Here is a 14,195-nt window from a genome sequence, read left to right on the forward strand (position 1 = left end):
TGGCTTTACAGCTCAGCAAAATCTCTGCCCTGTCGTGGGCAAAAAGCATTAGACAGTGTCCTAAAGGGAGCCAACTGCAAAGCTGCCCGCCCCTTTCCAGGTTCTAGGAAATGAGATCATTCCCCTCACTTGGCAACTAGGACGAGGGGTCATCCCAGCGCTGTCTTCCAATCTAGTTTACCCCAGTCATTTGAGGGTTAAAATTGTAGGGTATGTTTGAGATGGTCTTTTTTTCATTTCTTTTTTTTTTTTTTTTTTTAATTTTGCGTTCGCTCTGGAATATAAAATTGCTTGCCCATCCTCCAAGTATATTCCTTTCATACTGGTAAGGTGTATTAGCAGATGTGTGTGTCTTCCTGCCCAGTAGAAAGTTAATCAGAGGACAACATTGGTATTTTAATGTCTGCTCACCCTGTCACTAACACGCATTCTTTTAAGGGAAAAAATGCTTCTGTGCTCTAGTTTTAAAATGCAAAGGTATGATGTTATTTGTCACCATGCCCAAAAAAGTCCTTACTCGATAACTTTGCCAGAAGAGGGAGAGAGAGAGAAGGCAAGCGTTCCCCCAGCTGTTTCCTGTCTACAGTGTCTGTGTTTTGTAGATAAATGTGAGGATTTTCTCTAAATCCCTCTTCTGTTTGCTAAATCTCACTGTCACTGCTAAATTCAGAGCAGATAGAGCCTGCGCAATGGAATAAAGTCCTCAAAATTGAAATGTGACATTGCTCTCAACATCTCCCATCTCCCTGGATTTCTTTTTGCCTCATTATTCCTGCTAACCAATTCATTTCCAGACTTTGCACTTCAGAAGCAATGGGAAAAATCAGCAGTCTTCCAACCCAATTATTTAAGTGCTGCTTTTGTGATTTCTTGAAGGTAAATATTTCTTACTCTTTGAAGTCATTGGGGAATTTTCTTTAAACTGTGTACTGTTTGCTTCTGCTTAGAGACGTTCTTCACTTTAGAATTTTCATTGTTTCGGCACCGGGAGTTATTTATAAATTGCTGAATATGCAATTCTGTGGGATCTGAAAAAATAGCTCCGGGAGATAAATGCCTTTGCACAGATATCTGTATGAGTAAAAACTATTGCAAGGTACTTATGCTAAATCCTCCACTTCTGCAGGGCTTGAGTGGTGTCATTATAGAAGATTCCTTTAAATCCTGTCTATGGTTAAGGGCTAGAGAGCATGGATATGAACTTTTGGATTTTTTTTTGCAGGTGCAGATGTTTTATTTTTAAGACCATGTTCGTGTGTATGTAGGACTGTGTGTGTATGTATCTGTGTGTGTGTAACTTGTCAGGACTTTTATTACAAGGCATGCCACATATAAAGAGTTACATTTTAAATGATATTAAAGCTTTTAAATGTGATCTTTGGAGCGAAGGTCCCGGAACTCTCTGCACTTACGCCCAGAGAGTCAAAGTTAGAGTGAAGTTTACTTTGCTCTTCTGAAAAAGAACTCCTTAAGAACTCTTGCTGACCTTGCACATTCGTATAATTTAAACAAATGCATACTGTATATGGAAAGCGGAAACTTTCTAGCAACTGCTATTCCAAGTTTTTTCTTTTGAAGAGGATTCTCAGGGGCGAAGTTTGGACTTGGGGTTTCGTGTTGTAAAACTCTGATTTTATACTCGGTGTTGTAAAGTCTCTTTAGGTAAATTTGGCTGGCGTTGTCAATGCACTGACTTCTCGTTTCCAATCACTGGCCCTAGTTCAAGTTTCCATTCTCAGCAAAATTATCTCTCTCAAGACTTGTGTTTTTCCAATTTGCAAGCACTTTTAAGCCGCTGTCACTGGCTCCCCGATGCAGTTGCCTGAGGGCTCAATTCATAAAACGTCCCTACCACTTAGTACGGTAATCATTTGCTGCTTTCAAATACTCCACCACTAGGACTTTTCTTAGTCAAGTAAGTGGCTTAGGAGTTAAGGATACATCCTTGCCAGGCACCTGATTCTGCTGCACTTGAGATGCCAAGATGCATGCCGGCTACCTTGCTTTTAAAAGAAATGAAGTCAATATACACATATGCTATGTGGTCTGAGAGCTGGGGGCTTTGTCTCCCTGCTTAGACGATCTTAGAAGAGGCTGTGGAGTGTTATCTCTGCATTAATTACAAGTCTGGAAAACTCCAAATGAACTTTCCATGTTGTGTATGCTGAACTATTCAGAAGTAGAGCTAGCTGTAAGTTGTTGCTTTTTCCTGTACTTGGAGCAGGAAGTGGTTTGAGGGAGCTACGTGGTCTTTCAAACGTAATTCAATGAGTAAAGGTGTCTGCCAGGCAGAACTAGCAAGCTGATTGTACTCTGAGTCTCAAGATATTTCCGAGTGTTTGAATCAGGAGGAAGAGGGCACAGGAGAGGACTGAAGCTTGGGTCACTGTCTAGGGCGGCTACTATAGGCACACAGTGGAAATTGGTGGCTTGATTTGGAGGAAAAGATTGACTCAAATCCCAGCCGTGCAATTTGTTCATTGTCTGAATGGACAAAAGGCAGTTTACTCAGGCTCATAGCATACCTGCCTGGGTGTCCAGATGTAACTAGATGCTTTCACAAACCCCACCCACAAAGCAGCACATGCTTTTAAGTCCTCAGTTTATTCACATCAGTCTCATAATACCCACCCTGACCTGCTGTAAAAGATCTGGAACAAACAAAAATGGTTACACCTACAGTGAGTATTTTCTTATGACTATTGCCCTCAAATTTTGCTGGGCATTTTTATCGTAGCCCAAACATCTGGAATCAATTGATATTCCATTTATTTAAGATAAAAAGAAAGGTCTTTTACATTTTGGATTTGTGAATGATTTTTTGAGAAAGAGTGCTCTGCAATTTTTTTCTTTTTTCTCTTCTCTTTCTTGTTCTTCCTTCCTTTCTCTCTCTCAGATCTTTCCTTTCTCTCTCTTCATTTCTTTTGTGTTTGGAAAAATAAAAGGCCCAGGAAATGATGAACATATGGGGCCACTTGTTTCGAACTTTTAATTCCTAAGCAAGTTCCTTATTGTTTTCTTTCTGGGGAACATAATGTGATAAATTCTCTGGTTCTCTGTGGGTGTACTGGACTGTTCCCTGAACTAAAGGCAAATGCACTAGAGGTTCTATCTTGTCCTAGAACTATAAGTGCTGATATTTATCTTAGAACATAACTCAGCAAAAAAAGAAAAAAAAAAAAGAAAGAAAGAAAGAAAGGAAAAACCTGTAAAAAATAAATCTTAAATTCTTAAATGCTAGAGATTTATATGTATTGCTGGGTTTAAATGTGTCATATAAAATAAATAACTACTAAAATATAATTTTGACCTCTAATGAAGTTCTCAATTCACTAAGGCTATAAGCTGAGTACCTTTTCCCCTGGATTTCACGAGAACTGAAGAACTTGAAGGCATCTACAGTTGCAGGTGCTTGGCCTTAAGCATCACTATTAAATCAACAGAGAAGGAGGGATGGAGAAATAGGATTGGCAAAATAACATACATTCTAGAACTGGCCCGTTGCCAGAGTGTGGGATATGTTCAGTAAGATCAATTATGAGTTTTCTCTTTTGAAAAGGGCAAGGAAATCCAGTTGGGTTGGACTGGCTGAGATTTCCACTGGAAATATTGAAAGGGAAAACTCCCACCAATTATTTTATAACTAAGAAAGATGAGGATTGGATGACTTGTTTCTAGCGGTCCCCGTGGCTTTGGCTACATGGGGGTGGAGGGTTTCCATGAACAGGTCCTATGGAGAAAATGGAAGAAATGGTCCATCAAGCTTTCACCTCCTCTTCTATTTTATGTCCATTATTTATGAGGATTTGCAAATAGAGGAGGCTTTTCATTTTCCACAGTTTTACAAGCATTAACTAAATATTTATATTGTGTTAACGAGAGTCAGGGGTTTAGGGGGTTTTTTCTCAATTGCTGACCTGAAAGTCTGGCCACAAAAATGGAAATCTTAATTACAATGATGGAGCAAACTTTGCCACTGATGTAGAGAGCCATTAAGTTAAGAGTCCATGGAGGGCAAGGAAGGTGGTTGGAAAATAAATGACTGAGTCTGTTTCTCCAAAAGTGATGGGGTTAAATGGACCTGCCACCACTGGGAGGTTCAGAAAAGCCTCTTTGCATAATGATAGCTTCCAGCTTAACTACATGACCTTTTGATAGGGTCCCTCGCTTAACATCCTGCCACTGACTCTGCTGATGCTTCTGAGAGTGAATGCATCTGAGGGGGGTGAAGCTACTCACCTTGGAAGGCTTCCTAGAAGAAACCACATCTTGGTGCCACAAGTAGCAATATGGAAAAACTTAATGATCACCTTCGCATTGTTTCTACTGCTGAGAGTGAGGATGGAGACTTGAGCCACAGGAATCCTGCTTCTGGCAGGGCTGCCATTTGGATGTCTATCATTTGCTAAGTCAAGCCAACCAGGGGTTCCTGCTATAAAATGGTTACAGCGACACATAAGTCCCTCCAAGAGATGAAGTCAGAATTCCTGTGACTTAAAAAAAAAAAAAAAAAAAAGGCTTTTGCAGGTTTTGAGCCCAGTGCCCTGTTCATGGAAGGCACAGTCCACATGTGTGTTGATCTGATATTGAGCTTGACACAAGGGGCTTTAGAATGAAGAAGGCGTAGGGTCTACTTAGCATAAGCCAATTTTATTCCTAAATCCTCACATTTTTCCCGTTCCTGATTTTTAACTTCTACCTGTAGTTGTTAATTGCTGATCTTCCCCAGGTAAGAAATCTCTCAGTCACTCTTTCTCTGCCTGTGTTTCTCTCTGTCTCTGTCTCTGTCTCTCTCTCAAGTGAAAAAAAAAAATGTGATGATATATAGTATTTTCACAAGTTCTTTTTCAGCTGCAGTAAATTCTCTTTAATCAGTAGCTGGGGAATGATGTTCTGGTTAATTTAATATTCTGGTCGATAATGAATGCACATGCTATTTGTGGATGGCCAATCTTGAGAGAACTTAAATTAATAAAACATATTTGGCCCCAAATCTGGGCTGAGCCCAATTTAACCTTTGATGATTCCAAAGGTTTACCAGGATCTCTGAGCGGTGTGGGATCCCACTGCAATAATAGCATCTTTCACATTCACATAGTAAATGTTTCTAGATATTTTATCTCACTGAATTGTAATAGGAACCCATAAAGAAGGGGTTCAGGAAGGACTTCCCCAAGGTTCCACAGTAGCAAGAGGATTCAACTCAGGTTGCCTGATGCCAAGACCTGCTCAGCCCTCGCTGCCCTGTGGTCACTCACACACCTTGTTGCACTTCGGAGCGGGTAGTTTTGATTAATGACAGGAAGGGAGAGCTGAGGGTAAAGGCACCCCTGCCTCGCCCCCATCTCCTGGCAAGGACCCAGGAGGAAGCATGACCCTCCTTCTGCTTCTTCGGCAGGTAAAGATGCACATCACGCCCTCCTCGCATCTCTTCTACTTGGCCCTGTTCTTGCTCACCTTCACCAGCTCTGCCACGGCTGGACCCGAGACCCTCTGTGGGGCTGAGTTGGTGGACGCCCTTCAGTTCGTGTGCGGAGACAGGGGCTTTTATTTCAGTAAGTAGCCTCCTTCTCACTGCTCTGTGGATTTACAACCGCAGGGAGTGTGTGAAGAACTGAATGACTGCCCACGGCTGGCAGCCGGCCTCAGCCTCCGAGATTCTTCACCTTAAAGCGAGCCTAGTGTTTCCGCGGGGCTGTGGCACGTTTTGCAGATTTCAGATGGAATTTTCCTCCTTAGCAGTTTGTCTTTTAACGACTTCCCACTGAGCTTTCCTGCAACTATGCTGCTCTACCCTCACTCTTCCATACCTTCCAGTGAAAAGGTGTGACAAAATGGCCCTGGAGGATTAAGGTTTTGGTTTTTGAGATCTGTGAGTGCACGTAGCAACCATATGTGAACATGTAGGGCTGTTTTAAGTGCTAGGTTATTTGGAGGAAACTAGGAAGGTGGACTTGGGCAAAGAATGATGGGGCCCTTCCCAGATGCCTCCATGTGATATGAAATCACCAGGAACACACAGAAGTAGAACCTTGCTGAAAGGCACATTTGCAAATACACAGGCTCTCACTCAATGCAAACTGAAATGCTGAATTAATTTGCCCTCCATTCAAACTGACCTTGAGTCTTTGTTATTGCCTTCCTTTGACATTGCTCTTCTCTGGAGCTCTCCAGTGATGTCTCCATCTGGAAAAGGGTTTCTGACAAGTGCAAGGTCACTTATCCCATAAGTAGGTCTCAGGTGATTAAAAAGTCAACAGTCAATAAAAAGTAGACTGCCAAGTCCACGCTTGCAAATAAATAATAAACACAAACAAGAGTCCATGCTACCTGAGGGAACAGATCATTTAAAGAACCTACCTCAGAGGCAACTGTCTCATTGTATACTATAGGACACTGATGGAAAGCCAGATGCTCATTCTGTATAATTCTTTGGAAGTTTAGAGAGTTTCAGGAAACTGACTCTCAGGTCCTCAAGACCATGAATCATTCTTAGAGGTTCATATCGCTTAAGTGTAGACAGCTTACCTCAGTTACCCACTAGGCTTTGAATAGCTCCTGTGATGACTCACAAACTTCAAGTCTCTCTCATCTTCTTCCCAGGAAGGGGTGTGTGTGTGTGTGTGTGTGTGTGTATGTGTGTGTGTGTGTGAGGCTGGAAGGAGGGGTCTGTGTGTAGCAGTCCGGGATGAGTACGGAGCATGGGAAGGAAGAGGCTGATAGGCGTGTTGATGGTCTGTACTCATTGTAGATTTGGTGACAAATAGCTTTTCAACAACTAGTGACAGAAAGTGAGAAGTGCTTTCTACTCTTTGAATGGGAAAATTCCCACTCTCTGTTTCCAGCCAATGCTTTGAGTGAATTCATTTATTTTTCTGGCAATAAAGCGATTCTATCCCATTCTCTGTTGCTATGCAGATGAAAGCCTTCATTGGGTGAGTGCTTTTCAAATAGCAGGCTTGTTTTACCTTCAGAATATCTTGAGGAAGGCAAATGTGTCACACGAACATCACCCAACGAAGGGTTGTCACTATTCTTTACTTTGCTACTACTGATCCACATTTTAAAAGATGGATAAGTGTTTCTCACTTATTATGCCCAAGAGGATTTTTTTGTCTTGATAATCCATTTGTGCCATTTCCTTTTACCCAGTTCACTAAGTGATTGCCAAGCCCCCAAGTGTCTTGTGTTATGTGCCAGGTTGAATTGTGATGTTCAGTGTGACACGCTCCAGGATTTCCATGCACAGTGCATGGAAACTGGGTCTTTCTATGACTGTGATGCTTGCATTAAATGATTGAAAATGAGAATGGAAAGAAATAATTTGGTCTCAAGTAACCATATGATACTTATATATGTTCATGCAGATAGTTAAGAGTATTGGACAACTGTGATGGAAACTGATTTCAACGCACTGAAAGGCATTCTGTTACTCCAAGGATCAAAGTTTAGCAAATGTGTTTTAATTCCATTTTAGTAACTTGAAAGGGGAAGGTTCTACATGGCAACTCTTAATGTTTAGAGTATGACTTTGGATAGAAAGTGGTTTTATACATTGTGTTTTATTATTATTGAGAGTCTAGGTTTCATAAGTTCTGCCTTATAGAACTCCATGACTTAATATAAATTATTTGTCAGACATAAACCCTCATGCACCAAAGTATTCTTATTAACTTTCTAGTCAACTGGACTAGCCTTTTTGCCCAAGAGAAGTTAACCCCTTTAAATTCTTTAATTCAAAACATCGATGGAGCATCTGCTATGTGTAAGACACAGTACGAGGCATGAGTGAGATACCTAGAAATGAACGAGAGATTAACTTTGCCTTCAAGGAACTCACAGTCTAGTTGGGAGGTTAAAAAAAATAAGTATCAATATTATCAAGTGTCATAGAGAAAACTAATCATGGAAGAATAGATTATAGTCCTTTATGCTTTTCCTGAATACTTTTCCCCATTTTTTGAAATCACCTAACCCGGATCTGCCCTCTCAGTGGGCTCCTTGATACCAAAGGCCATATTTATTTACCACTGAATCCCAGTATCTAGCTCAATGCCTGGCTGATATAGCTGCAGCTCTAATTTGATTGTTGAACTGGCAGGGCTGAATTGAACGGAATCCAGCTGAATGGAATGGCATGGCTTGTTTGAGATCTTAGTCTTCAGAATCATCAAGAATTAGGTTTGTCATGTACTTTGGACAATTCTCACCTCGTATTTACCCACCTATTTGATAAAACTTTATCTTTTTTCAACTGAATACAGTGTATACTAACAATGACTTAGAGGCAGCATTTTGGCCCTCCCCAAGCTACGCTGATGGTCTGTTTTGTGTCTGAGCCAATTATTCTTACAGGCATTAACTGTTGTCAACAAATTTTATTGAGTTTCCTTTTTGCCCCTTGAGATTTACTGTGTGTGGAGAAGTCAGCTCTAAGCATTTACAGCCTTTGAAATACTTTTTAGAGGAAAGCAGTCTTCCCTACCTCTATCCTCTGTCAATCGACTCTTATTATTTTTTTTACCCTTATTTTCAAAGTTTTATTGCGGCTGTGTGTTTCATTTTAAGCTACTTCAAATCCATTTTGAATGTATGGATTTTTTCATAGTGGAAGGGGGTTTCTGATCTTAGTTTGAAACACAAACATCTAAAAGAAAATTGCCTCCATATCTATCTTTTTTATTGGGCTGGAACATTTAACAAGGAGAATTTTTAACCCTATTAGAGACAGAACTGTTCCAAATAATTTTTTTTTGTAATGCTTATTTTGCATAGATTGACCCAATGCTGTAAATGAGTTCCTATTTCTCTACAAGCCCAAGTTCCACTACAGCACAGGGGAAGCCACCTTCTGGATTATTTGTTTTGTGAACATCTTCCCAGCATAAGTGAAATAGTTCCTCTATAATAATGCAGCTTCCGCAGACATTTTATGCAATGAAATTTGCAAAGAAGAGCTAACTACTGATCCTTCCCTATGTATCATAGTAAGAGAGCATATCAACCAGTTTCATACTTTCATAGTCTTGGGAGAAAAATGGCGGCATAATGGAGCTGGCACATTGGGAAAGAGCTAGCTAGCTATTATCTTACCAGATTGATGGAACCCTCCTAGAGAGCAGCTTGTTATAACCTCGCTGTGCATGGAACAAAGCAAGAGGAAAAGAGCTTCAAGTGAAATAGGAGAAGCTAAGCTTGCCATAGATATAATTTTTGACAGTCATGGTGATTAACCATTTTAACATGTGCTTTAGAGGCTTGTGGAATTTCTCTCCTTGAAGATACTTTAAAAATTGACGGACAACCAACCACCTTGGATGGTTTCAATTAAGAGCAACCAAAAGAAAGCGAGTTTCTGGGGTCCTTTTTAGTTTTAAGAGTCTATAAACAGTCCCTTAAATAAACTGTATATGCTTTACCTCGGCGGTCTGGGAAAAAGGAGAAGTAAATCAATTAGAAAGGAAAGTTGGATGCCCTTTTGGCTATTCCAGATTTATAGCGTTTGTAAAACATACCTCCAATGCATAGTTATTAAGAACAGGTCTGAATAAATGAATGGCATTCTTCATGTGTTAGAACATACTGTTTTATAAAGAGTTTAAGTAAAACTTTGCAATGAATTTCATTGTTATTGATTGCAACAACCTTCCTAGATCGAAGTTATTATTATTAACTCAAGCTTCTTTCATTTGAAATATAGTGCTCAGAAAACTACTCCCAGACCTGTCATTCATTAGCTGTATGACTTTGGCAGGCATTTAAACTTCCTGAGCCAAAATGTCCTTGTCTATAAAACAAGGGGATTTTGTTAAAGTAAATGACCTCTTCTAACTTTAACAGACTCATAGTCTAGGTTGTAATTAACAAGGATTTTGTGCTATTCAAGAAAGGAGAACCTTGGATTTAAATAGTGACCTGACCGAAGAACATTTAGACTCCTTTATCTTCTCCACATAGTTTCTTTTCCTCCCCAAAGATAGGAGATCCCACCTACTTAAAGAAAGAGGAGCCAGCTTCTTTGTTTTATTTTGTTTTAAGCTGAGTTCCAACCCCTCGGGGATGAAATAGAAGCTCAGACATGACCAAATACACGCAAGTCATCTGGCCAAAGGAGCACACACCTCATGAAAACAGATTGCCATTTTTCCTTACTAGGAAGGACGAGCTGACAGGTCTCATCTTTACATTTTCTCACTCTCCTGGACGTGAGGATGGTAAGTAGGTCATTTTTTAGCTGCCCTTTATTAAATTAGAGGGGGCAAATTAGAATCTATAGGCTTCTAAACCTTGACTAAAAGCCTTTTCCCAGCCTATTGAGACTGCCTTTCCATTAAAGGAGAGTGCACCTCTGGGGACACCCAAAGACACAGTCACCCACCATTAGCATTGCTGTCAGTGGGGCTGGATTTGAGCTGCACCATTTGCATCCTTGGCTTGGCACCCCTTAGACAGCCAGCCATGCATTTGTATGACAGCTGGTCAAGCTTTTCTCTTTGAAACTAACTGGAACATGTGGGATTTGACCTTGGCCCTGGCCTCATTAGCACCACTAAGCTAATAGGCCACAGATATTCTTAAAGAAAAACAATGAGTTTTTTATTGACCCTAAGTGCTTGCTACTATTTAAAAATGCCCAAGGGGACCAGTCTGGGCAACCAAGGGACTGCTAAGAAAGTGATGATTTCTGTGCAAATTCAGAAAATAATTTGCATTTTCCTGACATTGTAATGCTCTTTGAGACCATCTTCTCCCTGATGGATAATTACAAGAAGCAGGAGAGGAAAGGATTCAAGACCAAGCGTGGTCTCTGTTGCAAAGAATCCAGGGTTTGAATCCCAGCTCTGAAACTTACTTGGTGGGTGGCACTGAGCAAGTAACTTAACCTCTTTTTTTCCTCAATTTGCTCATCTATAAAACGGGGCCTACCTCATAAAACTGGTTAATGTATTAGAACATATTAAATTCGAATTCTGCCTGGCACATAGTAACCATCATAAACACATTAGCAATTATATTTATTTACTCTCTTCTGGGATCATTTGCAGAGTCTATTGCAAAGGTAGAGGTATCAGGGCAGCCCAATTCATTATACACTCATTTCTCTCTACAGGGGCAGCTGATAAAACCTGTTGCTAGCAGTAACAGTTACATAGTAGTTTCAGTAACACAAAGGATGCCTTATGTTTGACTAGTATATTCACTTTTTCAAAATCCAGCTGTATCAGCTCTCTCACTTTGTCTTTACCCCAGTCTTAGACGGCAAGAATTATTGCTTAATCGGACAAATGAGAAATGTGAGACACTGAGATTCTGTGACTTACCTCACTGGATGGATGCAGAACCAAAGTCAAGTTCTCTTGTCTCCAAGAAGCATGTTCATCTGGCCGTTCACATTGTTTAAAGGTCCAAAGTGTTATAGCATAGGGAGATGCTTCCAAAAATCCCAGGCTTCCCTAAGAGATCAAGAGCAGGAACCCCTCAGTTCAGTGTCAATTCTGAACACTTCTTTGAAAGGAGGCTTGAGGGAGACATCCATGTAACGGCCCTACATTTTACCTTCTAGAAAAACTTAGAAAATACTAATAGAATTTCCTCAGGGTGCACAAGAAAAGCTTCTTTGATTAGCAGCTGCTGCTGTTCAAGACCCGTCACAGACTGGACTGCCCTCAGACAGAGCACTGCATCTCACCCATGAGCAGGAGGGTATGCCTTATGATCTGTGGGACCCTCTCCTCTGGCCAACTTCAAGTTTTCTTCTTTCTCTGCCGGCAAACCTCAAGTGCTTTATTTCTAGCATCTATGAGTTCTGCTGGTTTTTCTCAAAGACCTACTGAAGAAAGGCTGTTTATTGGACCAAGGATCGTTCTCTGGGTGCTATAAGAGAGGTGGTAAAGGAGAGGTGGTCCCAAGGCACCATAAGCCTGAGAGTGAGCCAGGCAGGAAGAGTCTTCCCCAACTTGGCCATGAAAGGAGCTGTGGGAGCAGCCAGGGGTTTGGATGGGAGGCTTCCACCTGTGCAGGCACCCCTCAACCAGTTGCTTGAAGACCAACGGTATCGGAAGTTCTCAGATCTTCAGTGGTTGGCAGGTGCATATCTCTATTTGGGATCCAAAAGATAGTGTTGGTGTTCTCCAAACCCTCTGGGCCTCCATATACCTAGTCCAGACATCATGTACCATGCCAGCATTCCTCAGGGCCTCTGTAAAGAGCCGACCTCATCTCTCTAGCAGACTTTCTTCTGATTTCACAGCCCATACCAAAGAATTAGACACACTGCAAACAGGCGCGAGATCTCTCCCAAGGAGAGTTCTCATTGTTCTCAATAATGGGCTACAAAGCCTTTCCTCTTTTATGCAGCCAGAGTCTTTGACAACCAGAGTAGCAAAAAAATTGTTTCTGCACTGAGCTGTTGCCCTGGCAGAGTTCCATCCTACACCTCTCCATGAAACATCAGCAAGCTCTTACATCACAAAGAATTACTTTTGGTTGCCTGGAAAGTTCAAATCCCCAGCCCTTATTAGCTGTTAGACTAAGGAGATGACAACAGAGCATTTCACTTGTCTTTATCTATATGCGAGATCATGTTTAAAACATAGCAAAGAGCTGTTATTTGACATGCGATTCCTTAACTGCAGTAAGTCGTATGCCTATTTAATGCATTGTTTAGTCTCACATTGGCTAAAGCCACTTAAAGAAGCACTTGGCAAGCTTTGGCTTTTCATTCTTGGCATAGCTGCCCCTCTTACTTTTTCACTGAACCTTAAATACCAAGAAAAACCGTTCGCTTACTTTACATCTGGCATGTTGCTGTATGCAGTTGGCCAGAACTTTTGCACATGGCCCTCTGCATTGGTCCTAAGGTAATTAATGGCTTTGCAATATTTGATTAGCAGCAGCATGGACACAAAGAGAAGTTGTGCAACCAGCAGAGACCACACGGTCTTTTAAATGAAAACCTTTTGCATTAAATGCTCAGGCGTTCTGTGGGGATAAGAGTTTCCATGCCCCAGAAAACAGCAACAATAACAACAACAACAACAAAAATGGGCAAGCTGAAGCCCCTGGGAAGACACCCAAGAACCTGATTCTTGATTAAGTATACATCTCTCTAATAAAACTACCTAAATGTTTAAAGGAAGTAAAATTGAAGATTGTTGTAAGCTTGGAAGCCCTTGAAAAATAATCTAGTCAAACATCAAGAGTGAAACTCAGAGAGAAGGGACATGTCCAAGGCCATGCTTCTAATTAGTGGCAGAAGTAGGAGATACTCTTGATTCTGTTTCCTGATTCCATGTGGTGTTCCACCTTTAGCTTCAATGGACCACGCCTCTGTCTAAGTTACCTGGTAAATTTAAATGATCAGGAGAGGCCTCCAATCAAGCTAATCCAAATGAACATAGATCTTGGTGGCGCTCTCATTCCGATAAATTCACCTGAGACTGAAGCTAACACCGTTGTTCCCCTGCTGTAGAAATTTGTACAAACTAAGGGGATTCCCTGCCCGCTTCCTATACAATGCACTAGGCCTTTCAATATGCTTTGGGCATTGCAAGTCCACTTCAGGTCATGATTTAGACTATTATTGTATATTATATTATTCTGACTCTTTGGTCACTCTCTCCAATGTCAACTTGGGTAGAACCGCTTTGGAATGACTTAGCAAAGCTGTGCTCCTGGAAAATCTGAAACAGCCTGACGAGTCGTTGGATCAGCTTTTTTACTGGAGATTTCTCTGACAGCCCTAAGCCAAAAGAAATTTACACCTGATTTTTTTGCAGATTTCCAAGCAAATACTCTGTGAATCTCCTCAGATTTTCCTCTTTCACCTGTGGTCTTTTTGAGGTAGTAGAAAGGCTGTTGGAAGGCGCTTTTAAACTTTGAGAATTTGTTAGTCATGGAGTCAATTCTGTGAGTATTTCTGGGAAGATGGTCCTACCTCTGTGCCATTTACCTTGATGAAATGGGTCTTTCATCAGAGGCAAGTGATGAAGAAAGTCTGTACTGAGCCAACCCACATGCAACCAGCTCCTGATTATCTATGAAACTGGGGAAAGGAACACCAAGGGTGGGAATTCTGGGTTCAGCTGATTTGGGGACACTGTACATTTCAGCTTCCTCATTCCTCCTTCCTCCCTGCCCCCAGCCCCAGCCCTTTCGTGAGACCAAGTGGCATGTTTTAAAATTCTACTTTATTC

At 41.1% G+C, this 14,195-nt stretch overlaps 1 protein-coding gene across 3 annotated transcripts in view; it reads left to right on the forward strand.

The window, feature by feature from the left end:
• Positions 1 to 531: 531 nt before the first annotated feature.
• The window catches only part of IGF1 (insulin like growth factor 1), a 77,078-nt gene continuing 63,414 nt past the window's right edge, over positions 532 to 14,195 (forward strand). For 2 of the 3 annotated variants that reach the window (XM_007165784.2, XM_007165781.2), the window contains exons 1-2: positions 2,644 to 2,681; positions 5,399 to 5,555. In XM_007165784.2, coding sequence (XP_007165846.1) covers positions 2,667 to 2,681; positions 5,399 to 5,555 — 172 coding nt within the window. In that variant the 5' untranslated portion in view covers positions 2,644 to 2,666. Of the gene's footprint in view, positions 877 to 2,643; positions 2,682 to 5,398; positions 5,556 to 14,195 lie in introns of those variants that run through there. The other variant, XM_007165783.3, reaches the window with a different exon arrangement.

The sequence above is a fragment of the Balaenoptera acutorostrata genome, chromosome 11 (assembly GCF_949987535.1).
Source record: "Balaenoptera acutorostrata chromosome 11, mBalAcu1.1, whole genome shotgun sequence".
Taxonomy (NCBI): Eukaryota; Metazoa; Chordata; class Mammalia; order Artiodactyla; family Balaenopteridae; genus Balaenoptera; species Balaenoptera acutorostrata.